The sequence below is a fragment of the Tiliqua scincoides genome, chromosome 2 (assembly GCF_035046505.1).
Source record: "Tiliqua scincoides isolate rTilSci1 chromosome 2, rTilSci1.hap2, whole genome shotgun sequence".
Taxonomy (NCBI): Eukaryota; Metazoa; Chordata; class Lepidosauria; order Squamata; family Scincidae; genus Tiliqua; species Tiliqua scincoides.
Genome location: NC_089822.1, coordinates 187,530,853 through 187,557,638, shown reverse-complemented (window position 1 = coordinate 187,557,638; position 26,786 = coordinate 187,530,853). Strand labels below are relative to the sequence as shown.

General features: G+C 39.3%; 2 protein-coding genes across 3 annotated transcripts in view; both read right to left on the bottom strand.

Annotated features, from left to right (window-relative positions):
* Positions 1 to 1,367: 1,367 nt before the first annotated feature.
* Positions 1,368 to 15,568, bottom strand: CAMLG (calcium modulating ligand). Its single transcript, XM_066615897.1, has 4 exons — positions 15,362 to 15,568; positions 9,570 to 10,021; positions 6,780 to 6,845; positions 1,368 to 5,113 (listed from the first exon to the last, which is right to left on the bottom strand). The coding sequence occupies exons 1-4, from the start codon at positions 15,543 to 15,545 to the stop codon at positions 4,922 to 4,924; spliced, it is 894 nt and encodes a 297-aa protein (XP_066471994.1). The 5' UTR covers positions 15,546 to 15,568; the 3' UTR covers positions 1,368 to 4,921.
* A 3,668-nt stretch (positions 15,569 to 19,236) lies between these two features.
* SEC24A (SEC24 homolog A, COPII coat complex component) overlaps positions 19,237 to 26,786 on the bottom strand; it is a 44,795-nt gene continuing 37,245 nt past the window's right edge. For both annotated transcript variants that reach the window (XM_066615213.1, XM_066615214.1), the window contains exons 17-23: positions 26,625 to 26,735; positions 26,124 to 26,299; positions 25,440 to 25,577; positions 23,797 to 23,901; positions 23,559 to 23,651; positions 22,855 to 22,958; positions 19,237 to 22,322 (exon numbers count right to left, since the gene is read on the bottom strand). In XM_066615213.1, coding sequence (XP_066471310.1) covers positions 22,208 to 22,322; positions 22,855 to 22,958; positions 23,559 to 23,651; positions 23,797 to 23,901; positions 25,440 to 25,577; positions 26,124 to 26,299; positions 26,625 to 26,735 — 842 coding nt within the window. In that variant the 3' untranslated portion in view covers positions 19,237 to 22,207. The remainder of the gene's footprint in view (positions 22,323 to 22,854; positions 22,959 to 23,558; positions 23,652 to 23,796; positions 23,902 to 25,439; positions 25,578 to 26,123; positions 26,300 to 26,624; positions 26,736 to 26,786) is intronic.

The following is a 26,786-nucleotide window of genomic DNA, read 5'->3' as shown; positions in this document are numbered from 1 at the left end:
AACCTAATTTTATTTTTACAAAATCTTATTAGTAACAATCTCTGAGCCAGTGGTTCTCACACATTTAGCACCGGGACCCACTTTTTAGAATGAGAATCTATCAGGACCCACAGGAAGTGATGTCCTGACCAGAAGTTGTATCATCAAGCAGGCAAATTTTTATCCTAGGCTGCAATCCTACCCACACTTACCCAGGAGTAAGTCCCATTGACTATCATTGTTAAAATAATATACATAGCAGCTTGCTAAAAGTACAGATCTGTAACACTTCCCCAAATGCAGTCACATACCATGGTAGCATCCAGTCTAATATATTTTAAAAATATATTGAAATGAATGAGGACCCACTGAAATTGACTTGCGATTCACCTAGTGGGTCCCGACTCACAGCTTGAGAAACACTGCTCTGAGCAGTGGCATTAAAACCATAGGAAGTTTTATCTAACATTCTCTTCTAATCTAACTTTATTCCAAAACAAAATTAAAAGAGACTGTGATTCTAAAACTAATTCCCTGCATAAATTGCCAAATATATTTTACTCATTGTCATGTGTCTCAAGTGCCTTCTTTATTCCCGTATCATAGTGATCTCTGGCTAAAATCCAGAAGGCCATGTGTGCTGTACATGAATCAGTCAGACTCGCAAAAATGATTCTTTATTAAAACCAAGCAGCTTTTACCATTGTGTGTTGCTATGCTTTAGCAGTGCAGACTTTTACATAGGGGCTATAGTTTGGGGGCAAGGGCTACCGTGTGCTAGAACTACTTGTCCTGGGAGATCACCCTGACTACCAATTTTCCTACCTTCCAGCTTATCCATTAAATACATGGCTATTTTGTCAGGCCTTTGATTTGTTTATTTTCAGGCTGAAGTTTGTTGCTTTTCCCCCCCTTTTCTTTTTTTTTAAGGGGGGCTGCCTTTTAATTTGTGTATATGTTTTGTTATGAAAACCACACTGAGTTCTCATTAAATGAAAGATGGGATTAAAATATGTGATTTGCCACAGTGCCAGATTTTTGGCAGAGTACAGATCTGAATATGGGCTTCCTAGGATCATGTCTACTTTTTAAATTTCAAAAGCCCAAAATACTATACATACTATTATTTTGTTACATGTTACTGACAAAGCAAGTGATGAAATGGGGGGGGGAAGTACTCACTAGGTTCAAATTCAAAGGATGAGTTTATCACCTCTAATTCTACTATAGTAATCAGACTCAGAAGATACCAATTCCCAGCCCTATATCTTGGCAAAACTGTACATTTACTCAGACTTGACAATTAGTAAAATCTTCATTGAGATCCAAGCAGCACTGTATAATAAAAATAATGGTAACAAACATTACTTTAATAAATTTATTGGAACCAGTACAGAAATCATTACATTGGAGGGCATACATAACCAGATAAGGTTAATTGGATAGAGGAGCTCCAGTTTTTGCAAAAGGAAACACACAGAGAACACCTTTTGACCACTGACCTGTTACCCAATCTATACACCTTTACACAGCAGAGAACAGGGCTACATGTGAAAGTTTGATCATCTTTCTTTTAAATGCTACAAATATGGCTTTAAAATTTTAAAAAATTACAGCTGAGAGTCATAGTGTTTTATCACTATCTAAAACTCTATTTTAGCAAATCTGAATTACAGGAATTCAGATGGACCAGTTGGTGAGTCATCATTTTTCTGGTTAATCATAATAGCTTAACTTCAAAATGGTTTAACTCTAAAAAGCTGAAACTCTTAGCCTGAACTTGCATTTCAAGGGCATATTTAAAGGTTTCTATGGTGAAGATCACATTTTTGCAATCATCAATTACTACACAAAATCTTGAATGCTAGCAAAATTTCAGCTTTCACTTGCAAAGCTGAATCTTTTCCAATTCATCCCTTACTTTCAAATACAAGGTTGCAAAATAGAGATATATGTTAGACCTTGCATTATGTTTGAGAAGACTGAGTTTTTATTGTAGTGCAAAATGTACTGAACACAACAGATTTAACAACAAAAAAGCCAGATGCTAAAAGGAAGGAAGTGTGCGCACAGTAAATAAACCTCAAAACAAAAAATACTTTGCTTGCAGTTTTTGCCACAGCAGTTCTCACGGTTGAGGAGTGAAGCTTCTTTAAACTGAACTTAATCATGTTTTCATTAGTGAGAACTGCTGTGGTAAAACTAAGTTAAATTCCAGTTGCACTTCTCACCCTGTGTCCCTTCCATGCATCCTGCCCCAAGACACTTTCCTTAATGCAACCAATACAAATAACAGTGAAGCTGGGTTCAATCAGTGCAAGATTAAAAGTACTGTAACTAGCAAGTTAAAAAATCTAGTGGGAAAGAAAAGTCTTTATCCGCTTTTAAGAAATATACCAAATATTGCTTCCCAAGAAAAATACCAGAACTGTAACTATAACTTCTAAACGAAGAAATCATATTCACCGAAGCAGTAAAACAGCTTCAACAATAATTAGGTAAGAAAAGATGCAGCAGAAATTGCCAAGGAATAAAACTAGATAGCACTCAGAATTCCGAATTGTTTAGCTAGACCCTCAGGACATTGGATTCAGCCTTCAGTGTCAAGGGAAAATCTGCTCATTTGCCAGAATAATGAGAAACATTCCATAGCTGCCTGCTCATTCTGTCAAATGAGTTTTCACATGTGCCGTTGTTACACAAGGCTGGTGTTTCTGTTAACACTACATCAAAGACTTGCGAGTGGGCCACAGATTCTGAACTGGAGTTTAGGGACACTCTGAATGAGGGATTTAGGTTGTCACAACACAATGCCAAACTAAACCAGAAAAGACTGGGAAACATTTTAAAATTAAAAATGGGATTTTTTTTTTTCCAAAATGGTATGGTTACATTTTATATTTAGTTTAAAATATGTTGAATTTACAAGGCTGCATGTGTTTTTTTGTAATATATCATGGTTTCATACAACATGTATTTAAATGTTGTTTACTGTAGTGGGTGTTTTTCAGTACAGTATATGGTGATTTGTATATTTTATTTTTACAGAGGCAGTTTTTCCTTTGACAAAGATATGTTTCCAAATGGCACTGGGAACACTATCAATCTATGCAGCTGTTTTTTAGTCTTTGTACACAATCCCTCCATCTTGGTTCTATGTCCTGTTCACATCAGTTTTGCTACACTGTACAATGTTCTTCAATTGGTCAACTTTTTATGATGTACAGTAATAGCTTTTTAATGAAGAAACTAGGCAGGGGAAAAAGAGCATTGGAGACAATTTGCGCTATTAAAAAAGGTAACATGAACTCTCAATTAAAGCTCAGCAGAGGCTTGACTACTGTATTGACCAAGAGACCAGAAGCCTTCACTCATAAACCAATCCTAAACATTTAGTTGGAACGGCTCCTGAGAATTCAGTAGAAATTACTTCAAGTAAATTTTTTTCTGAGATGGGTTACAACAATAGTTCCCAAACTTCTCCTTGGACGTTTGGGAAACATGAAGTTTTTGTGAGGGTGGGGAGAAGACAGCAAAATGATTGCCAGGATCACACTACTGCCAGGGACAGGGGGTTTTTTCCACTTATCTCCACCTGTGACAGCTTCCTGGGAGTACAGGGAGCCCTGCGGACACCTGTGCAGGGCTTCCCAAGCCTTAGAAAAGTTAAAAATAGTAATCAGACATCACTTCCGGTTTCATAATCGAAACCCCCCACCCTCTGTCTCTGGCAGTGGTGCGATCCTGGGGAATCATGTCGCTGCCTTTCCCCCTTCCTGCCTCTTACAGGGCCAGGGACAAGTGCTTCCCAGGCTGGGCGGTTGCGATCCACCAGTTTGGGAACCACTGGAAGAATATCCTATTTATCATTTAAAGCTTGCATTTATGTGTGAATGAAACATATTCTCTGCCACCCACTTTCCAACATGCAGCACTCATCAGTTGACTAAAATGAGAGCTAAAGACCAGTGTGTACCCTCACAAGTCTTAGCATTCCCCTCTTACTGAGAAATGTCCAGGGAAAAGTAGCTGAACTCTACATGCAACGTATTCTTGGGAATGAAAATATGACAAAAGGGCCTGCTTGCTTTACACTACAAGAAATAAATGAAAACGCACTTGATAAATGAGAGGGATGGAAAAAACTGGTGACTTTTTTTAGGTACAAAAGTTTAGCAACTTAGTAGAGCTGCTTTTTAACCAGCATTTTTAATTTGAATCAGCATACAGTGTTAGATAATGTAAACATACCAGGAACTAAGATCCCACTTCAGATGAAGAGCTATTGAAATCTTAGAGAGAAAAAAACAGAAATCAGGCTGGATTTCATTGCTCAGTCCTTTAGCTGCAACAGTGACATTTCCAATCCACCCTTCACAACTCAAAGAACACAAACAGAACACCACTTTCCTTAGGCAATGGAATAAGATGCTATGTCACAGCTCAGTTCTGTTGCAGAAACCATAATCTTGAAGGATGACAACATTTTTGTCAGAATATTCACACTGCAAAAATGTATGGATTCTGAGATTTAAGGAAGTCAAGGAAATACAGAGTAAGTCACTAGGGAATTCCAATCACAAATACAAAGTAGTTCTGCTAAGCACAAGGCATCAGCTGTGCTGTGTTCTCACACTGCAGAGCTAGAAAGAAAGATTAAAATTTAAGATGATTTCTGTAACAGAGAAAAAACATTTCCATTTTAGAGAAATGTCCTGCCCTTAGAATACAAGTATTAATATATCTTTTGTATATATTAATGTATACTTGCACTGTATTATTTCAGGTCAGGTCCTTGCCCTTCCTTTCGGAAGAGTGTTTAAGCTACACTGAAATAAGTAGAAATTGAATAAAGGTTTAATCCTGTTTGTATACCCAGAGATGTTTATGGAATAAAGACCAATGCAGTTCTGCTGGAGTATTACACTGAGGTCCACAGCTATCATGGCACTTCAGAACCAAAACATACAAGCAGTTCATGACAGAAGATGAAAGTAAAGAAATAGACACAAAGGTCTGTAAAGACATCCCCCATTTTGCTATAAGTGTCCATGGAACGACTAATCACTTCTGCAGGAATTCCAGAAAGTAAAAGAGCAGCAGTTAATACTGTAGTCTTTGTCTTCTTTTCACTCTGTATAGGAAAGAACATGCACAAAATTACTTTCATAATTCATCAACTCACTTGGAAAATTTCCTATGTTTCACACAACCCAACAGGACAGCAAAAGTTATTACAACAAGACAGCAGCAGAACGTAGTCTAGGAGAAAATATCACTAGGCTGTGACAAGAAGTATAATATGATCAATCTGCTAACTGATCACGAAAAGTCATGGTGTTACATTTGAAGTGCTGGGCAAAACACAGCAAACACTTTTCATCTGAAAACAATTCTTACAAAGCTCTCTACATAGCAGAACTCATGAAGAATAACTTGCACTAGTGAAGATGGAAGAAACTGATAACTTTATGATAAGAGTTTCATTTTAATTTACAAATCAGGGGTGTAATCCTATACACATTTGCACAGAAGCAAGATCTACTTAACTTAACTTGCCCAATAGTGTCACTTATATTAACATATCAGTGCAATGAAAGATCAATAGATAAAAGTCATGTGATTCTCCAAAGCCTTCAAGGCTGTAGTTCTCCACACAATTCCTTGGGGGTGAAGTCCCAATGACTTCAGTGGGACTTCCATCTGCATAGACATACATAGGAATATACTGCAAGAGAACAGTAAGCCACATAACACATCTTCTGTTTATATAAGTAGTGAACGTCAAAAACTCTGTCCTATCAACTTATTTCCCCTTTATATGAACACCATGTCAATAGACTCTCTACAGGAGACTGAGGCTTGTACAATATTTCCATCAACCAGGGATGGTACCCTTCTTTTGTCTGATAAAGATTCAATTTCTTCTATGGCTAAATCCTTATCAGATGAGTCAACTGAACCCCTAGACCAGAGAAAGCCTTCAGTAACTACCGGAGAGGAATTTAAAAGGCTGATGACTGGGTCAAGGCAAGACTGATAGGTTATCTTTCCTTACAATAGAACCTACACATATGTACGCAGAAGTAAGGTCCTCTGATGTCAATAGGACTTCCTTCTATGTAGCTCAACAAAGACTAAACACCAGTACACTGACTCTGTGGACAATTTACAAATATTTAAATTATAAACCCACAAGGGATCAAATTAGATATTACTTAAAACTACATGCCATGAAGCTGAGTGTTTCTTCTTTCTCTTGTTAGAAAGTGTGGGGGTGCCCAATTAGGACCAAAGAGGGGGAATTTTAACTCTTTACCTTCACCATGATCCCAACCAGATCACTCACTCTGCAAAGCTCATATTGAATAGGGAAAAGCTGCTAATGGCAGCAGTGAGAACTGTTTCCTGTAGTCAAATAGCTGTCAGGTGGTGGTGACAAGATCAGTATCAGAGCAAGAGCAAAAAGTTAAAAGCCCACTCTCCTGGACCACTGCCCAGAGCTGAACTGCACTCCCACACCACATATTATTTAACAGAAAGAACAGTCATTTGCATAACATGTACTTAACTACATGTACATATAGTTGAACCCTTTTTATTTTTATGCACACACAGACACAAAATTATAGATTAGTATACAAAACATTGCAATATTATTTTCCAATATTATTGAAAAAATACAAAATCTATTATTTTGTATGTTCTAAGGATATTCTAGAAAAGAATTATTTGCTGCCATTTTTTTTTTCTAAAAGTTAGATATTCTAATAATTCTTTTGTTATAATACAGTACTTACCTTTGGAAAATACTTGGACAACCCCATGAATGCAAGCTGTAAGGTAAGAAAAGGAGCAAATATCGACTGTAGAAAAAAAAATGGAAAGAAAAATGTGCATAAATTAGAATGCAGCAATCAAAAGTCATATTGACATATGCTTCCAAGTTTAGGGTTTCACAATGGTGAAGCATTGCAATCAGAGCACAGGAAAAAAATGTAGAGGAGAAGCAAGTTTCAAAACATTACTGTCCAAACAGATTGTGCTTATGATAATGATGTACTATGAAGACTGCCAAACAGGTCACCAACATATACAACATGGTACTGTGTAGCCTCTTATGTACTGGTATGGATTTGGGGGTTTTTAATTTTTTTTAATGCAACTTGGCAGCCTTAAGGAAATCACTGTTGCCTCAGCCCCGATCTATACTAGAATGAAAACAATGTTCATCTCACACAGTGAGTGTAACAATTATTGAGATAAATTTATGTAAAGTACTTTGAACACCTGAGGACACAATAAAATAAAAGGTATTATTGTGCCCACACAGGTCAGGGTGCCTGCCAAAGGATGATTTTTAGAAGTCTTAGTACCATCTAAGGAAGAATACTGCACACGTCCCCAAAAAGTACCCCATTATTAATTATTATTATTATTATTATTAACAGTATTTATATACCGCTTTTCAACTAAAAGTTCACAAAGCAGTTTACAGAGAAAAATCAAATAACTAAATGGCTAAAAATCAAATAACTAAATACCCCATGATGCCATTCCCAGCCATGTGCTTCCTTCGTTTTGTCACTTCCCACAGCTCACCGCAGACACCCGTCCATAAGTCAACCCCACAGATAAGTCTAGGGCAGGTCTTGAGCCAACAGTCATGGAATTTTCTATGACCCTTGGATAAGTCGGGGGTTAAACTTAAGGGGGGGGTGTCTGACTATAGTTTTGTCTTATTTTACCCGAGGCCAGATCGTGAAAAATATCCTACCACTAATTGTTACCTAAGAACTGTAGTCTCTATTAAAAACATAGTAAAAGATCATAAGATACATTTTTATTCTTTTTTAAATTCTGGTCTTCACCACCTTTTTGTAAACACTATCAGAGTAAGTGCACTGTAAACTACATACGCGTAAAACAGTGGTTCCCAACCTGGTATTCACAGACTCCCAGGGACACTCAAAAGGACCTTTAGGGGTAATTGAAAAAGAATGAAATAATGGCAGAAGCAGGCCGTGCTCCAGAATGCCTTGCAAGGTAGGAAGGGAGGTAGATAGTTGACTGTGAAAGCCCCACCAAAAGCTAGTTTTTGGTCATCAATTCATCTGTGAACCAGTGATTGAAAACCATCACAATAAAAAAGCTGAAACATAATATGAAAAGTGATCAATCACCCAGAATTTCTCAGCACACTTCTGGTGCAAAACAGTGCAAAGGCAGAGTCTTCAGTTCTTCAAACAGATGAAAAGAGAAAATATGTGATGAATACATGAAGTCTGGGCTTTCATATGGAGAAGATGAGGGCTTGTATTATTAATTACAAACATTTTGCTAACATGAAGGGTACAATTTATGGAAATGGGCTGCCAAGGGATATGCAAGTGAAAAAGGTTGGGAACCACTGCAGGAGATCCATGAATCAAATCTACCTTTAAGGTGGACATGAGGAGAACCATGAATCAAATCTACCTTTAAGGTGTCTGGTGTGTTAAGCCAGAAGCTCTACATACAACATACAACCCATAACACATAACTGAGAGTGTGTAATTCAATTCACAGCAGAAAGATGAGATATTTGCAACTCTTTTTACTCAGAAGTAGACCCACTGCTTTCCATGGGTGTTATTCTTAAGTAATGGTGCACTGAATTGTAGCCTGGGAAGGAGGGTCCCATCCTGGTGTTTCAAAAAACAGACCTGCTTTGCAAGCATTTGCCAAGCAGAACCAGAACCAGGCTGCAGCAGAAGGAAGGAGAATAAAAGGTTAACTTTAGCTGGAATGTCCCTGGAAAGTAACTATAGCAACTAAGGAGGTGCCTGCCTGAGCTGAGCAACAGTTCAGCTGAGAAACAAACTGTTCAGAGTTGAAAGGCTCTGCCCTCTGATTGATCAAGTGAAGCGATAATTGGAGCTTGATTACTTGGCAAAAAAACAACAAAAACAACTATTATGGTGATTCCAAATCATCATCATCATCCAGCAAAGTTCAATACTATATCACCATTTTGAGGTCAGCTTCTTTCTACTTGTGGTTCTGCAACTGCCTGCCATGATGGGCACTCTTGCTACTTGGCCAGTACAACTGCCCTGCAAGTTATCATTACTTGCTCAGCACTCATATTGTGTAAAACTCCCTAAAGTTGTTTTATACTTCACAAATAACTCCCTGAGGATAGCCATTGTGAAACAGTAGACAGACCAGTGCATTTGGATGAAAATCCGCATCACCCTGTGATCAGAGCCACTCAGTGAATTCATGACTAAGGGCCCAATCCTATCCAACTTTCCAGCACTGGTGCAGCCACAATGCAGCCCCAAGGTAAGGGAGCAAATGTTCCCATACCTTGAGGAGGCCTCTGTGACTGCCCCTCTACCAAAGGGTGCAGTGCACGCCCCATTGGCGCAGCTGTACCGGCACTGGAAAACTGGATAGGACTGAGCCCTTAGTCATCATTTCTCTGTATCAGCTTCCCCATCTATAACAAAGGATTTGTCATGTCCTATCCCACAAGACTTGTTAGTACAGCAAACAAAACTTAAATCAAAAAGCAGAAAAATACTATAAGGCCTTTCTTAACTCACCAAGTATTTGCACACAAAAGCTCGAACACCAATGGCAAGTAGAGCACAGCCCACTAATCTAAATATGCGGAAAGAATCAAATTCCTCTGCAGCATTTCCATTCTCCTGACTTGGCTTCTCACTCATCAGCTGGTTTCTTAGCTTCATTGCTTCATCAAATCTGGATAAATATTGATCTAACCCATGTCGAGGTGCTCGTTGTGGAACCTCCATCAGGTCCCCTCTTGAGCGCTGCCGGAGCTCACTGGTGCCTTCACTACCAGCCTCGGGAGTTTTACTAAACAAGTCCTTTTTCTCCCCTTTATGCTCCACCATACCACTTGCATGGTCAGCTGTTCCTGCCAAATTGCAGACTGAATCACCAAGCACAACCCGCTTGGACACAGGAGTGGGAAGGGGACTTGGTTTATCTTGTTCCAGCTGAATTTTCGATTCTGAGAGGATGTCATCATCTAAAGGGAAGACAAAAAGCAAAGAGAGTCATGCGCACCAAATAAATTAGTCTACAAGACATATGCCATGAAGGAAAAATAAGGGTCAAAACAAAAATGATATGGTCTTAGTATACCAAGCAAAAATAGACAAAGGACCATATGCTATTCCAAAAGGCCGTAAGCAGCAGTTTCTTTTCTATCGCAGAGTGCAAGGCTATACCTCACTATGGAAAGATATAAAAACACTTCCTTGCTATTACGTAAAAAGAAAGGCAAGGATTGCTAATTCAGTGGGCATTTCAAGCGTTTTGATCATGCTTCTAATGTATTGTCACTAATTTTCTTTTCACATAGTTTAAGGTTAGTTGCCTTTATTGATGTTTTTATTTTGGGCAATCCAGAGCACAGCCAAGGAGGCAATATTGTCAGCGGTAATTCATACTCAACAGACCACTGGCAGTTAAAGATTTAGCTATCTGTTGCCTTGTATTGCAGTATGGCAAAAAAAAAAAAAAGAGAGAAGTGCCCTTAACAACAAAATAAACCTTTATGAGATTTCAGATATTTAGACCTACTGAAAATAAAAGCAAATCAACAAATGCTTATTTGCTATTTTATTGAACAAATTCACTGTTTACATTTCTAATCCACAAAATAAAAAATAAAAATAGACAAATAAAAAATATTTGTCTCTGGGCTATATAATGTGGGTAGTTTGTTATTTGGTTAATATGAGCTTATCTGGCCCTAACCAAATATAGATGAAACTGAAAGGTTGTCTGCAACCTCATAGATATGCAACAGTTTTTGCACATCATAGAAGTCTGAGGAGGAAATCTGAAATACCAACTTTAATTTTTACAAAGAGCAAACAATACTTGTTTGTTCCATCAAGGATTGTGACAAACTCAACAAAATTACCAGAGCACAAGCTATGCCAAAATGTTTTACAAGGGGAAAAGTAAATGAATGAAACCTAACTGTACAGTGCTTCTTAAGCAGAGATATAAAAATCCAAACATATTGTCACATTAGCCCCAGGGAACTTTTGTGTACTTTAAACTTGCATGCTCTCACTCTCACTGAAAAATCATGGTGCTCTTGGGAGGAGGAACTGTTTACAGCTAGAATAAGAGACATTAGCGGGAACAGAGATGGGAAGCGAGAAAAATAGATATCATGGAGTAAAATCAACAGTTGTCATCTTGGATAAACTATTGGAAGATGTTTGCCTTCCCAGCAATGACAAGCTGAGAACTGAAAAAGCAAATATCTAGCAGAGCCTTCTTCCTTGCACCATATCAAAGGCATATGCAGGAACAGCTGCAATATTAAGTGGACCTTTATTTACAGCCTTGGAAAAGATAATTGTACGTGACCATCCATGACAATCTAGGCATGGGTTGCACATTATTTCCAACTATGAATGCATTTCCATGTAAGGATTCTGCAAAGCTACTACAGACACTACAGGATAGAGCACTGGTGGGCAAAAAGTAGGTCAGGGCCTGTGAGTAAGTCACGGTCATGGACCAAGTTAAAGTAGACTACACCAGTGGCACCACCATCATTTTCTCTGTTGGCTTTCAGAGATGGGAAAAAAGGAACACAAATATACAGTCACCATAGTCTTCCACTATGGTAGCAGCTCTCAAATTTTTAGGTTTTGGAACCCCTTTACACCTCTCACCAGAGCCTCAAGGAGCCCCGCCAGTACACGTGCCTTGGGGAGTCCCAGTGCAAGCTCAGAATAGTGCAGCATGGAGCAGACGGCAGCCACTTATGGTGTGTTCATGCAGCTCCTGAAGTAGTCTTAGAGAGCCTAGAGCACATGTTGAGAAACACTGTGCTATGGGACAGTTTGCTACAAAATGTTTTTGCAATATCTCTTGCAAAAAAAATTGAACCAAAATTAATGGTTCTGCAACTCTGCCCTTTAGATATTGCTGTCAGAACTAAAAACCTAAAGTATAACTAGGTATCTTTTCCCCCCCTATGAAATAAGAGTACCCTACTAGGTAGAAATTTATTCCAGAATGTAATAAATATTTGCATACCAGTCAAAAAGCAATTGGGATACAAAACCACCTCAAACTTATTTTCAGCGCTTTTTGGAAACTGCAAGGTATTATAGTTGATTTACTCTTACCACCATTATAAACTGTAACTAGTAGCAGATCTGTGGCTAAGTCATCTTCTGATTGTGAGTTTGCATAGATCTATTACTCTCATATAATATTTTCAAAACCTTTGATCATGAGTCAATTGATGTTTTCAAAGGGAAGAACTAGTAGCAAGCATCTAAACGTCTAGCAAAGTAAAAAACCGTGTGTCCCTTACAGAGAGATGAAAGAGAGATCTTGAGAGAAAGAAGTTCTTCTCAAGCAGAGAACCCTTTCATTAAGACACACGGTTGTATCCAACCGTGGAACAGAATGAAAGACTATTCTGAACTACCTCCATGACTCACATTATACACATTATAAGCAGCATGACAGAGGGGCAGGGGGAAATGCCATGAGGGTTTACTTTTCTTGAAGTTATTTTGAATATTCCTTTTAAATTAAGATTGGTCTTTTGCAGTGGTGGAAAGACTTGTTCCGATAATATGATGGGAAAGGTTGAACAATGGTGTTTGCTGCTTATTGAAGGCTGTACACATTTTAATCTGAGATTGTAAATTAAATCTAAAACATAGTGTTCTTTCAAATATTTGTAGTTTAGACAATATTTCATACTGTAAAGGAGTAGTCTATCACATTTCTGATAATGGTTATCTGGTCATGGATTTATCGTGGTTGTGGTCCTGGAGCAGGGGTACAAGGGCCACATAGTATATTTTGCACATTTTCACAGGTTGAAAAACATCAGTTTCATAAACAAATGGATGCACGTTAAGTGAATGTATATGTTTTTCTTGGATCGTTTTTGTTATCAGCATGATATAATTCAGAACAAAAGAAAAATGTGACAATTACAAAAAAAAAGGCCATACTTAAACTGAGAAATGATATATAATGAGTAAAACTGTCAAACATTAGCAAATGCTCTGACCAAAAAAAAAAAAAAAGCGTTGCTGTGGGCTGGATGTGGTCACCATGCCATAGTCTGAAGACCCCTGCTCTAGAGGGTCTTTTGGATTCCTCTTTGCCAGAAGCCTAAACAATCCAATGGACAAACTTTATTCTACTAATTTATTTAGATCCTTAAGTCTCATTCTCTGTGTCAAAATAAAAACGGAAGCAGCATAGAATAATAAAACAATCTATGATTTTATTTATGACTCTGAATAAAATTAGGAAACCAGTTCTACCTCTTTGTGTGGGTTTGAACAAATAATCTCTCAGTCTCATGGCGACTCACATGACATGGTTGTTGCAATGGCAACTAAAATAATTATAAATTATGTTAGCAACTGGAATATCTAAATGATAGATAACATTCAGCAGGTAGGTGAGCTGATGTGGTGTAGAAGTAAGAGTACTGCACTTCGACTGCAGACATGCAAGTTCAATCTCCTGTTCTATTGAGATCCAGATTTGGTTTCCTTGAGATGTCATTATTTCTCCATTTAAAGTTATCTCACAGGATTGTTGCAAATATTTCTTTCTACTTTATCCTCCTATCACTCTGAGCTTCTAGAAGAAAGGTTGTAGGTATTATAATTTTATTCCCTGTTACAAAGTTTTTACTGAATTGATTTACTCATCAAGTCCTGCAATTTTGAGAAATGCTAGAAGCCAGAATTCATAGAGCCAAAATGAACATAAGCTTTCTCTTAAAAAGGGGGTGGGAAGTAAATAGTCCTCAGGTGAGATGGGGGATGAATGCAGACCCTGAACTAACTCCAAAATGGCTTGCAATTTACAGGTTGCAAAGCCAAAACCTGTTCTTAGCAGCAGCCACCTAAGCTCAAGCAGAGTCCCCGTTGCACCCAAAGCCCATAGCTTTGCACAAGGACCACAGCAAGCTGAGCTCCTCAGCAAATGACTAAGCACAGGCCTCCACAATCTCAGTGAGGCTCCCAGTCCAATGAACCAACTGAAGCGAACCACAAACAGCTGCATGGAGCGTCATCAGTGGCTGGGGCCAGAAAGAGCAAGATGTGAACCAACAGCAGGGTGACCAAACATCCTCTTTTTCCAGGACATGTCCTCCTGTTTTTAGCCTCGTGTCCTGGAAAAGAACTTAAATGTCCTCCTGTGAGCAGCCCCTTCAGGCAGTACATAGCTTTCTTGTAATTAATAAATTATATGTAATAAACTATACGTAATATAGTTTAAAACTTAATAAGGTATAGATCCTTCTCTGTTATAGACACCTCTGGAACCAGCTGCCAGAACATCTCAGAGCAGCGTCTTCAGTATATGATTTCCAGCGGGGTTTGAAGACCTATCTATTTCAGCTGGCCTTTGGGGAGGGAGGTACTCCTTAATTCTTAATGTTGTTGTTTGTTTTTTATGCTGCTATAAATATTATCTGCACTTTTATTGTTGTAACTTTTAAACTGTTATGGTTTTTTAAAAATTCTTAATATTGTTGCTTTAATACAGCCATTTTCAACCACTGTGCGCCACGGCACATAGGTATGCTGCGAGTGGTTCACAGGTGTGCCACAGGAATTTGGGGGGAAGTCATTTATTAGTAGGGCCAATGGGGATGTGAGCCCCCCACTGACAGCATGGTGCACCTTGTCAGTTGTCAAACCTGATGGTGTGCCTTGACAATTTCTGTGACTTGTCAGTGTGCCATGAGATGAAAGAGGCTGAAAACCGTTGCTTTAATGTGATGCATTCTGCGGCACACCATTCTGAGTATCAGAAAAGTGGTCAGTAGGTATGTATATGTGTATGAAGATGTATATATATTCATACATATATACATGCATATATGAATACATATATGTATGTATGAATAAATAAATAAATAAAAGTAATGTGGGGTGTAAATGATCCAGATGACATCAATAGATGGGTGTTTTGAGCTTTCGCTTGGTCATGCCCAACATCTTCCTTGGCTGTCCTACATTTTGGGTGCCTGGTCCTCTCTGGAGGTGACGACAGACGTGGTCCCCCTGACCAAGAGCCCCTCGCCTCCCGACCCCTCACCAAAGCAGACTTGAAGACACTGCACACTTAGCACTGGGGGGAGGAGCAGTTTGAAGTTCCAACCGTCCCTTCAGAGGGCTGGGGACGCAGGCTGACGGGACCCTCCGGGCGAGGGGCGCCTCCCCACGCCCCTCCCCCACCACATACACAGGGGGCCTGTTGCTGACCAACGGACAGACCCTGCCAGCCCCTCCCCCCTCACAGGCTTGCGGGGGGAGGGGCGCCCAGCCCAGTCACGCCCCGTCCTCACCCGCCTTCGGCCGGTGGAAGCCCATGATGCGGTTGATCCTCTCCTCCGAGTTCATCAGCAGCTTCCTCCGGCGAATCTCGGCCCGGCGCTGCGAGGCCGTCAGCGCGGTGGTGGGCGCCGCGGAGCCCGCAGCCTCAGTGGTGGTACTGTCGCCGCGGTCTCCTTCCAGCGGCTCCGGCTCCATCCCAGCAAGGCAGGCAGAGCACCTCAGCCTCTCCTCGGCGGGCACACAATGAGAGCACCCAGGCCCCGCTCTGACAACCGGCAGCTATCGCGCAGGCGCAGGCGCCGCCATCCCGCCTCCAGCCCGTGACGCGAGGGGCGCCATGTTGGATGAGGGCATAGGATGGCTTTGGTCACGCAGAAAGAGCGCGGCTACGTCATAACGCCGAGAGCTGTTGGAAGCGGGTGCCCTGGACAAAGATGGCGGAAAGGGCCTCGCAGGGAAGCGGGTGCGATGTAGGGGGCGGTCCCACCGGGGATGAGCAGGCGTAAGCAATGACTTCATGAGCCCAGGGAAGGGCCGGCATCAGGCTTTGCCACAGCAGGGGGCGGCTTTTCCCTGAGGCTGAACCAGGAGATGGGACAGGCCTTCTGTGGTGCAGTGCAAGGCAGCCAAAGGGAAGGAAGCGAGTTTCTATTGCCATCCTCTTCCTCTCCCAAACCTGAACGAGCATCAGCACTCAGGAGCCTGCAGCTGGTGATCCTCCTCTAGTCCAGTGCTTCTCAACCAGCGGCAGAGGTACCACCAGTGGTACCTGGGGTGGTGTCTTGTGGTACGCGCAGGAGCCCTGCACACCTGCCACCCAGCAGCAAGACCAGGAGCGCTGTACTACAAAGAGCATGAGGAGGCTCCAAAGCATGCTTTCCGACACTTGAAGAAACCCTCCCCGTCCACCTCGAGCCTCTTACTGGCGTTTGTCACATCACAGCTGGCCTCCTGTCCCACAATAAACTGGCGTTGATGCCATCCCCCCTTTCATCCAGTGGTACTACTTTGAATAAGTGGAGCATGTGAAGTGGCATGGCGGAGGACAAACGTTGAGAAGCATTGCTCTAGTCTAACTCCATTAAGGGCCAAATCCTATCCAACTTTCCAGCTCCAATGTAGCCACAATGCAGCCCCGTGGTAAGGGAACACATGTTCCCATACCTTGAGAAGACCCCAGTGACTGCCCCTCCACCATAGGATGCAGTGCACACACCCCTGGCACAACAGCACCAGCACTGGACAATTGGATAGGATTGGGCCCTAAGGCTGTAATCCGATGCACACTTTCCTGAGAGCGTGCCCCATGAAACACAGTATACCTTACTTCTGGGTAGTCATGCATAGGATTGTGCTGTTATTTCAGAGCGAGCCATTGGGATGGTACTGCACATTGAGCATTTGTATATTCACACACGTACATTTGTGTATGTGTATTATGCCTTTCACAATCTACCTCAGTACTGTACCACCAAGTGCTTAAAAATGAATGCACCCATCCAAGAAAATTTAGCCCTTACTAGCAGACTGATACCAACTTGGCCATACTCCTCGGATTTATCTGCACCAGCAGCCCTTGGCATAGGTCCCAGTAGTTTGGTCTTTGAAAAGCTCTTCCCGCATTTCATCTGTGTATGCTTTTTCTTTCTTGGACTGCAAGCTGCCTCATGCTTTTCATGGATACAGAAAGTTGATTCTCACCCTCTTGTGGTTCCATTTTTTTTTTTAAGGCTGAAAGTCAGTGAGGTCAATAAAATGGGAAGAGCAGCGGCCACATGGGGATATGGCAACAGCATGCTGGCATGGTCATTCAGGATAAAAATGAGAATATGAATAAGTACCAAGTATCGATAATATTCACAACAAAATCCTTGTTGGGATTTTGAATCATATGAACTGAATCTACTACTATATATTTGAAATACCTCACACATAGCAAGGGAACAAATAATCATTATACTCTGCACACCATTGATCTATCTGCTGCTGCCCTGTTCAGAAACAGAAATCTAAAATACACCTGCTGGAAACTTATATGTTCAACTATGTACATAAGCATTTAAAATATTGTAACAAAACCCTTAATTTTAAAATTTAACTTTTTGCAATTAATATTTTAAGTGGGCTTCTCTTAGTCTCCTCATGCCTCTCATCTGCCTATGAATGACTAGCAACCTCAGTTTACAGGAACACTGATTGCAGTAGTGAAGTCATTTACAGGCAGTGCATCACATGAATGCAAAACCAGTCAGTGAAGTCATCTTTTCAATCTAGCTGGGGGAGAAACTTATCTGACTAATGTGTGAGATCAAAACTAACATTTGGAGCCCCTGAAACCACTTTAGTCACAGCTTTAAGGGAACAGATATTCCCTTAAAGACAAGTCTCCATAACTGCCCCCCATCCCAACAGAATGCAGTGTATGCCCCCATTAGCATGGCTCCATTGGCACTGGAATGTTGGTTAGGATTGAGCAGGTAATACTTTTTATTTGCTCTCAAGCCCCAAGGCTTTCCTATTGACTGTCTCCCCCTCCTTTCTTCAGGCCGTAGGTCATGTTCATGTCACTTTGCTTCCCTCAATGCTGCAGTTTCAGCTCTTACTTCTGTATAAATGTGTCTTCACACTCATCACTGACTTCCAAGGCTAAACAAGTAGTGTCACAAAAGCTGCTACTGATTGAGTTTTCATCATCTAGGTAAGATGCCATTAAGGTTCGAGGATGAAAAATTTATAATTTTCTTAAACTCACAGTACAATATTTCTCACCACTTATGTTCAGTCAAGCTAAAGTTGAAGTCACCAGACAAGCACATCTCATTGGCTCCTTATGCTGAACTTTTCCACCAAGTATTATACACAAGTCAACATGCTGCCATCTTAATCTAAATATATAACTCTGAAATAGATTTATTCACATGATCATAAAATCCAATGGTGTTCATTGAGAATTCTTCACATTAATGTAGATGTTATCTACCATTCTGCTGCTCTTAGTAGTAGTGGTGTGATTTTTTGATTATGAAATAAAAACACTGCTTTCTGCACTTTTTTGTAAAAAAAACCATGAAATGTGCAAAAAAAAAATAACTGGGAGATCTGTGAAAAAATAATGGGCTGGTGGATGCATGGGTAATCTGTGACTACACCTGATGACACTATACCACCTATGAAGCACACTTTTAAAGAGATTATAATTTATAAAAATGTGCCCTTAGAATAAAAACACAACACTGCTTTCTGCACTTTACCTTCGGGGGAAAAACAAAATGTGTGGAAAAATTAAAATGCTTAAGAACATCTCTACTTCTTAGAGATGGAAGAGTAGCATATAATCAAACAGTTCCCTACTTTGTCTAGTCTCAGTGTGGATTGAATTTAGATCTTTAGACTTTCAGATTTTTCTTGACTTATGCACCACATAGTTTGATACTTTAATCACTAAATTGAAATATGTACAGCAGTGGTTCCCAAACTGGGTCACAACCCAATTTTTGGTATGTCACAAAACAGACAGGGTACATTAGGCTATGTGCATCAAGGGTTAAACAACCTGCCACGGGGGGGGGGGGGTGCTCTGCTGCCCATTCATCATTATAGCCACAGAAGCTTGAGTGGCTGGTAAAGTAAAACTTTTTTTAACTTTTTTTTTTTTAACCACTTAAACGTTTGGGAACCAGATCTAGAGTGCAATCTTATTCATTTCCCAATGTGTGCACTACTTGCACAGTATAAAGTTGGCAACAGACAGCTGTATAATTGAGCAGTACTGTATTTGATTAATCACAGAAGAGCCTCTTACTGTAACTAAGACTACTGCATTCAATAAATGGCCTTGGCACCCAAACTGTTTATAAAGGACTGATAAAGTGTTTTGTGAGGTCTTTTATTTATTTTTATTGAGTAGCCAAATTTGATAAATTAGCACAGCTAAAATAAGCATTTGCATGTGTTACAAATGACTTTATACAGGGATAAAACAGTGAAAATTACAAACTGTAAAAAGGGGAACAAGTAAAACCTAGCCTCCAATCCAGAACGGCATGGTTTACAATTTCACACTGAAGATCCAAGTCTGAGTTCAGAAAACAAGGATTAATATTACAATATCTTACACTACTTTACAAAATCATACTATATAAGTACTTAATCTGTAACTAAACAGAAGCTTTATGTCACATTTGATGGTCCCTTAACAGCCATCCTGCATCTGATTATATATTGTTAAATTAATTCTGAATAAAAGTAGATTTCATCCTTGTTATTGCAAACTGTCAAAATCGACTCAGATGCATGCATATTAATTTAAAAGAAAAAACAAAAGTTAACCCAAATGGATGGTTCTGGTGCTGACTGATTTTAACATATCCATCAGTCATACTGCATATTGTTTAAAAATCTTAAACTAGAAAAATAGAGAACATCTGTTGTGGACTGCCATGCTGATTTGCCACATTTGCCTAGTTAAGTTGTAAATCTTAAAACAGACCATGTGGCAACAGTACAGCACAGGAGATTTTACATGCAGGTCTGCCCTGCAATCTCCATTATTAAAAAGTAATAAAGGTTGAAGCAGATGTATCACAAGGAATAAAATTAGAAATTTCAGTATGGCAAAAAGTGCGTGAATATTCCAAAAAGTGTTCTACCCAGATAGAATTACAAGGTTGCTGTTCCAAAGTTCTGAAACATAAGGTGGTTAGGGAGATATTCTTGAAACGACTATCAAGTAGACCGTCAAACTGTCAAGTTTATTCAGAGCCACTATTCTCATCTTACGTGAAGTTCAGCTGTCCAGAACAAACCTCTACACTCACTCTTGACTGGAGATCCTTGTACACAGGAGCATATTGCGGCACGCAAGGATAAAAAGCAGTGTCAAACCTAGCAGCACTAACTCAGGATTGTTATCCCTACGCACAGCATCCTTCTCCACACGCACACCTGTGTCAGTAGAGTAACCTATGCACAAGTGTTATTTTGCATTTGCTAGGTTGATCTTGCTACATTCTGTCAGTGGAACAGTGTCAAAAAGTTAAGAAATTCAGGTACCACTTTGGGTAAATGATGAGGCACCCAGGGGATGATATTCATATTTCACACCTTTTTAGGATCATATACTCCTAAAGTGGATTACCATTATTGACAAATTCTCATTGAATATATCAACTGAAGCTTAGACACACGAGACGCAATAATGTACTTCAACTTAACAGATTTCAACAGGTATACTTTAATCCCTCTTAAGAAGAGATATTTCTCTCCTCGAAACATAAAAGTAACAATCCTGTGAGCAACTTTTCACAAAGCACATTGATGGACTGCCTAGATTAGCAGGCAGCACAGTTAGAATTATTCCGATTCGAAATGCTGGTTTTAAATACCACAGTTCACTAGAGAACTTCAGTGGCTTCTTGTGCAAGTAAACCTACTGATGCCTGGTACTGAGGCAACCTCAGTTAATCATTTATAGCTGAAAAGAAGCTATGGCCTGGAAACGGCTGCAAAGGATTATTCCAAAAAAAGGAATGCCAAAAGAAGTGCCAATAGAAAAATATTTCCACTCCACTGTTCTTGAGATAGTTGAGAAAGGGAGAAAAGAAATCCACAAATTATGCCTCTAAAGAAAGAAGTTACTGATACAGGTTGTTGCTTGTGTGATATTTATACAGACATATGGTAAAATGCAAATACTATTTTGTCATTATTTGATCTACAGTAGTTTCCAGGGCAAGAATAAAATGTATCCTATATGCACATACTATGCAGAACGTAGCCTTAAGGATTTCTGAAAACATCGTATTAAAGTCACAAAATACTTCCCTGCCAAACCTTTGTTTCCCCCACCTTTAAATGGAAACATAACTTTTTCTGATTGAATGCTATGCTGGCTGTCAGATAAGCTACTTAACATTGCTCCTAATGTAGTGAAAATTGTGGTTTAGTGTTACTAGTAAGCATTTTATAAAATCTTAACCCAATAGAAAACGCAACTTCAATCAAATGCAATCTACAAAAAGATCCTGACTTTTGGTTGTACATTTTGTTCCCCTATTTACTTTCAATTAATGAATTAAGACTAAACACACCATGTTAATATCCAAGACTAAAGTCCATGTTTGTCATTTTTGCAGATGAATCAGGCCACTTGATTACAATTCTCACAGAGGCATAATTCAAGTTCATTTTTTTCTTTAAGGTACTAAAATACCAAGGCATCCTGAGGATTTTAAAATGAACTACTTCATATTCATTTTTAATCCAGATAGACCACATTCACTTTTTGTCCCATTCATCATAATCCATTTTAAAAAGCACTGGAAACCAAGTTCATTCAATATTTTAAGTATTTGTTCACTTCATAATGAATGGTTTCATTGCTCCTTTAAAAATGTAATTTTTTAATTAGTGATACATACTGTGTAATCAGAATATAATTTTCCCTGCAACTCGGTCTTGGAACATTTTAAATCTAGCAGCAAAAACACAAAGCAACACACACAAACATAAAGAGTTAGAAACATAATATTTTTGAACATAAATCTAGTTTAGAAAGGTTCACCTCTTCAATATTGCCTTTGTAACTCATGCCGCAACTACTTACAAAGAAACATTTTGCAGCAAATTAAAGGCATCCAATGTGTTCAAATAGATTTTAATTTTTTTTTAAGGTACACTATCATGTAGTTATACATTTGATTCTGTGGTCCTTTATTTGCTTTTCTTTTCTTTTTTTGAAAATCACAGTGAGACTCATCAACTGCATCAGGCCAAAACTTAGGAGGAGGATTACAAGCACAAGTGTTCAATATGGCAGGAATGTTCCTCTGAGCAGATGAACTGCGTAGCTGAGTGGCTCATTTGTTCACTTGTTGCTGAATATGCAAAAGGAATTCATAGTACGATAAGGCAGATTCTGTTCTGTCTTCTATCATATTCTGAAGAAAACTTGGTTTCCATGGACTTTCATCCCTTCAAAAAAAAGCATATTTTATATTGCATGAGTGAAATATTCAGGTTAATGCTTTATTCCTAATAGGCTATGCTTTACTCCTAAAAGTATGATGTAATCTGACTAATAAATGTGTGGGACAGCTACACATGTGCCATAGGAAGGCATACAAAGAACAATTCCTGACACTGAAGGAAAAAGGAAGGTATAGCTTTGGTAAATATTCTCCATACACACATGGAACCTGCAAACCTTTAACATACATATGAAAGTGTTTTGATTGCCCTCCCATTTCCATGCTCCCTACACAGTTGTATATGCCACCAGGACTGCTATCCCTTCTTGTGCTTAATGTATGCTCTCACCAAAAAGGAAGCAAACAATCATTCAGGATTCCTGCTTTTAAAAAGTTGGGAGATGGAGCTAGGGCAGTTTGCCACTCCCAACTGTTCACCTAGGGAACTTTCTACTTGTCCCACATGAGCAGCAGGTTGCATGGCTGCTCAATGCACATGCCAATGTATTCCACTATAAAAATAATATACTACTTACCTTATTATATACAATATAGGAAAGAATGGCCTTTGCTCTCTCAGCCAAGAAATAAAAGCAAGCACTCTAGAAGATTCAGCTGTGTCAAGTTCTGGAAGATGAGTCTGTTAAAATAAAGAGGGTGATAATGAATTGTCTCTAAAGAAAAGAAATTATGTATTTACGGGGCTGATCACTATATAACACATGTTGAAATTTGCCTCCCCAACATCTAAAAAAAAAGTGACATACTGCCATTAGTCTGAGGTGTGGGGGCTGGAAAGAGAAAATAAGTAAATTAGAGATGTGATGTGCAAGAGGCTCTCTGAACATCAAACCATCCCCTCTCAAATCAGTTTACTCTGCAGCAAGAACCTGCCTTTTGTATTTCAAAGAGTCCTTACTATAATTTGGTAGGCTGACTTCACAGCTGAATTCACTCACTGCACTGCTTCTCCTCTAAAACAGCTGGTTTATTCAAGGAAAGGGAGGAAGACTGAGATGCTCTGAGTAGTGAGCAAGGTGCATAATTAACAAATGCCATCTGAATTGCTGGCCTACCAATGTAAACATTTATGGAAGCTTATTTTAATTTTCTAAGAATGGAGGTATAAATTCAGGCCCTAAACATATCTGAAAGGAACCTATGACATTCTAAACTGTCATGCCTTAACTTTTCCTGTGCAGTTCTGTGGAACCATTGCTACTCTAAATTATGTTTTTACCATATTATGTGGTATTGATGCATAGTCTGAAACGCCAAGGACATGGCTGATAAAGTTCTGTCCACAGTTCTTTCCAACCCACAAGAACATGACCTGCAAAATTAGAAAGAGAGAACCAGAAATTATTTATCTGTGCATGACACTCATCTTAATTACTTTCTAGAAAATTATAATGATGGTGCTTCAAGAAGAATGTGATATTTTATACACAGTATGAATGTTAGAAAAGACAACTTACAGAACCAGCATCCATAAGGTAGGCACCATCCCTATTTATCTTTTCAACAGATAGTTGGAGAATGGGTGGCTGAGGTATTGTTCTGTCACTGATATTGAGGGCACCCTAAAAAAAATATGCCGATTACATTTATATATGTGAATAGGTAGTCAGGGCAACAAATAATGTTCAATGTACAAATGAGCTAAAGGTTGCATCTTTATTAACAAAAGTAATAAAGTCACATGTATTAAGCTCTATGCCTAAAAAGTGTAGTGAAATAACCTTCCTCCTTTTCTAAATAAATGCAAGGGTACCTGGAAAATTTCTGAAAAATTAAATTTACATGCAGTCTCATATGCACATATTTACAAAATTTACAAGCTGTTGTACAAGACTCCTATTCTTTCTAACAGGCAGGGACGAATGTTCTCAGTTACCACTCTTGATTAAACACAGCATCATTGCAACTGGCAGTGTTCTTACAAAAGATTTTTAGCTTATAAAAATATGAATTGTGAAACATGAATTTCCATGCGCAAGTCACATCTGCTTGTAAACAGAGTCTCAGGTAGCAATCAGTACTTTGCTACTTTGGCTGTGTTTGGCAATATTTAGTTTATATTAAATCATAAACATAAAAATACAGATCTATCATATCTGTGATATCCTGTGATGCACTGACACTGCAGAAGTAACAACTGACCAAGAATGAGCACTGAGTTCACATGCTTCTCCTACTGCCATGATGCACCCAAAGGCATTGAAACTATCCTTGTTTGTTTCCTGTGACATTTGAACAGAGAAGCAAGCCAGAGGAAACTATGTTGTAAAAAGGATACTTCAATTTAGTTGCGAATGTGAGGGAGAAAGGAAAGTGGAAGGATAAGAACTTGATGCTTGTTCCCAGACTAACTACTCAACAGTTTCTTGGACTTCAGTTGATATGTCTTTCTTCAACCAAAATATCCTGTATTACTAAAATCTCAATTTGTGGAGAAATCCAACATTCAATTTACGAGTCTTAATGCATTTAATTTACATTACTCTAAATAGGCTTAATTCAATTTATAAATTTTAAAAAAGATCTGCCAGCTCAACAAGAGATATACTGATAAAACTTTAGATTTGCACCTGAATCTTTTCTTATATACCAACAATCCAGTCCCTGGTCCTACCTCAAACAGACCTTGGCATAAAGTACCATCAACAACTATGCCTGATCCCAATAACTGGCATGTGCGGAGCTCTGCCTATCATGCCAAACTGCAGTGTAGCAATGGGAGGTCTCAGGGCATCCCAGCCTAGACCATCATTGTAGACTGATGGGCACTTGCTTCAAGTCAGCTGAGCACCCAAACCAAGCTGGTTTGAGATGGTGGCATCCCATGTTGGATGAGACTGAGACGCTCCCTGAAGTCTCATTAAATTCTTCAGTAAGTTCTTCAAGAACATTTGCAGGACCTCTGCCCTCAGCATCTGATGCTCAGCTGAAAGGTACACAGATGCATACCTACACCATCCAAGTTACATGTAAAATGCTGTATTGTGTACTTCATGATGCTTAACATTTCTGGCAGACCCACTTATCAGTTTGATGTATAAAGCCCACAAAATAGGGGGATTACACAGAGTTTAAACAGCAAATTAAAATCAATTCATACCTCATCTGTGAGATTGTCCACTCTGTACAGATTGGGATGCATCATAAGCATGAGGTACACTAAAGGCTGATTTTTCACTTGACACATGGTAAAGATGCGATCATCTAAACGTGTGTTTGTCCCAGTTTGGAATGCTTTCTGTGAACAGAAGTACTGGGCATTAATATTTTTAACCTTTCAATTAACAATGTCTGGAATAAGAGTTTTGTTTGGGTGCCACACTGTAGCTGTAGCATGTTTGCAATGCCCATGAACAGGCTAGAAAGCTAGCAAAAAACATTTTGAATGGCAATGTAAAGCTTGCATGTAAGCAGAAATTAAAAAAAAAAGTCTTCACTGCCACATTCTCACCCACTGGAATAGTACTTGTGCCAATAAATTCTCATGAGGATCAAGCTGTTAAGAGTCTGGGCTAACCTTAACCTACTACAGCTAGAGGTGTTTGAAAATTCTGTTATTTATTTACTCAGAAGAAAGTCCATGACATTCAGTAAAGCTTGGGCTGTAATCCTATCTTATTCACTGCAAACAAACACCTCTAACTATAGCAAATTCCTTATCCTAAGGAAACATTAACAGGAGACTGAACACAATCACTATACTTTCTTAACCCTCTTTTTAACTAATTGGGTTTGTCTACAGAAACAAGTTCAATACTCATAGAAGTTTGAGTTTTGTTCTTACCTGTTTTAGGAGAGCCAGTACATATAATGGGAAAAGGCGGAGTGAGATGGGGGCCATAAGACCAGGCTGCTGAATGGTTAGAACAGAAGACCGGTATGCAGATAGAGAATCTATTACAGCATTCACCAATGCATCTCGAGCATCACTTAAACTAGCAGAAACTGACCGATCTACAGCTGAAAAGAAATGCATACTACCTTGAGTATCATGACAAGGTACAACTGATTCTATAGCCGCATATGGCTGCACATGCAGAACTACAAACTGGAAAGAAAAGAATGGAACCAGTAATGCAGAATTCCAGCTCCACCAACATCATTTGTTGCTCTAGCAATCTGCATACTCTGCCAAATCAAAAAGTTATGTATACTATGTTAGTCCAAACCAAAAAGCACCCACTGCTCAAGGGATTATATAATGTATGGAGAATATTGCTTAAATCGTTAGCTATTGTATGTAAACCTGTACACGGTTTCATTCAAACTCCCCTTAAGCACTTACCCATATTGGCCAAAAGCCCCATAATAGCTTGCACATCAGCTCCAAGATAAACATCACTCAGCTGGGTAACAACTGGTAAACACAGTGTATGGACACGAATTCGCCTTTCACCTGTAGGGGAGACAAATGATCCACAATCTCTGAAAAGCATTTAACAAACTT

Excerpts from the sequence above, each read along its gene's own strand:
- CAMLG (XM_066615897.1), bottom strand. The coding sequence starts at position 15,545 with ATGGAGCCGGAGCCGCTGGAAGGAGACCGCGGCGACAGTACCACCACT. Across the intron at positions 10,022-15,361 it reads CTTCCACCGGCCGAAGGCGG|ATGATGACATCCTCTCAGAA; the intron begins GTGAGGACGGGG and ends TCTTCCCTTTAG. Across the intron at positions 6,846-9,569 it reads CTTTTGTGTGCAAATACTTG|TCGATATTTGCTCCTTTTCT; the intron begins GTGAGTTAAGAA and ends TTTTTTCTACAG.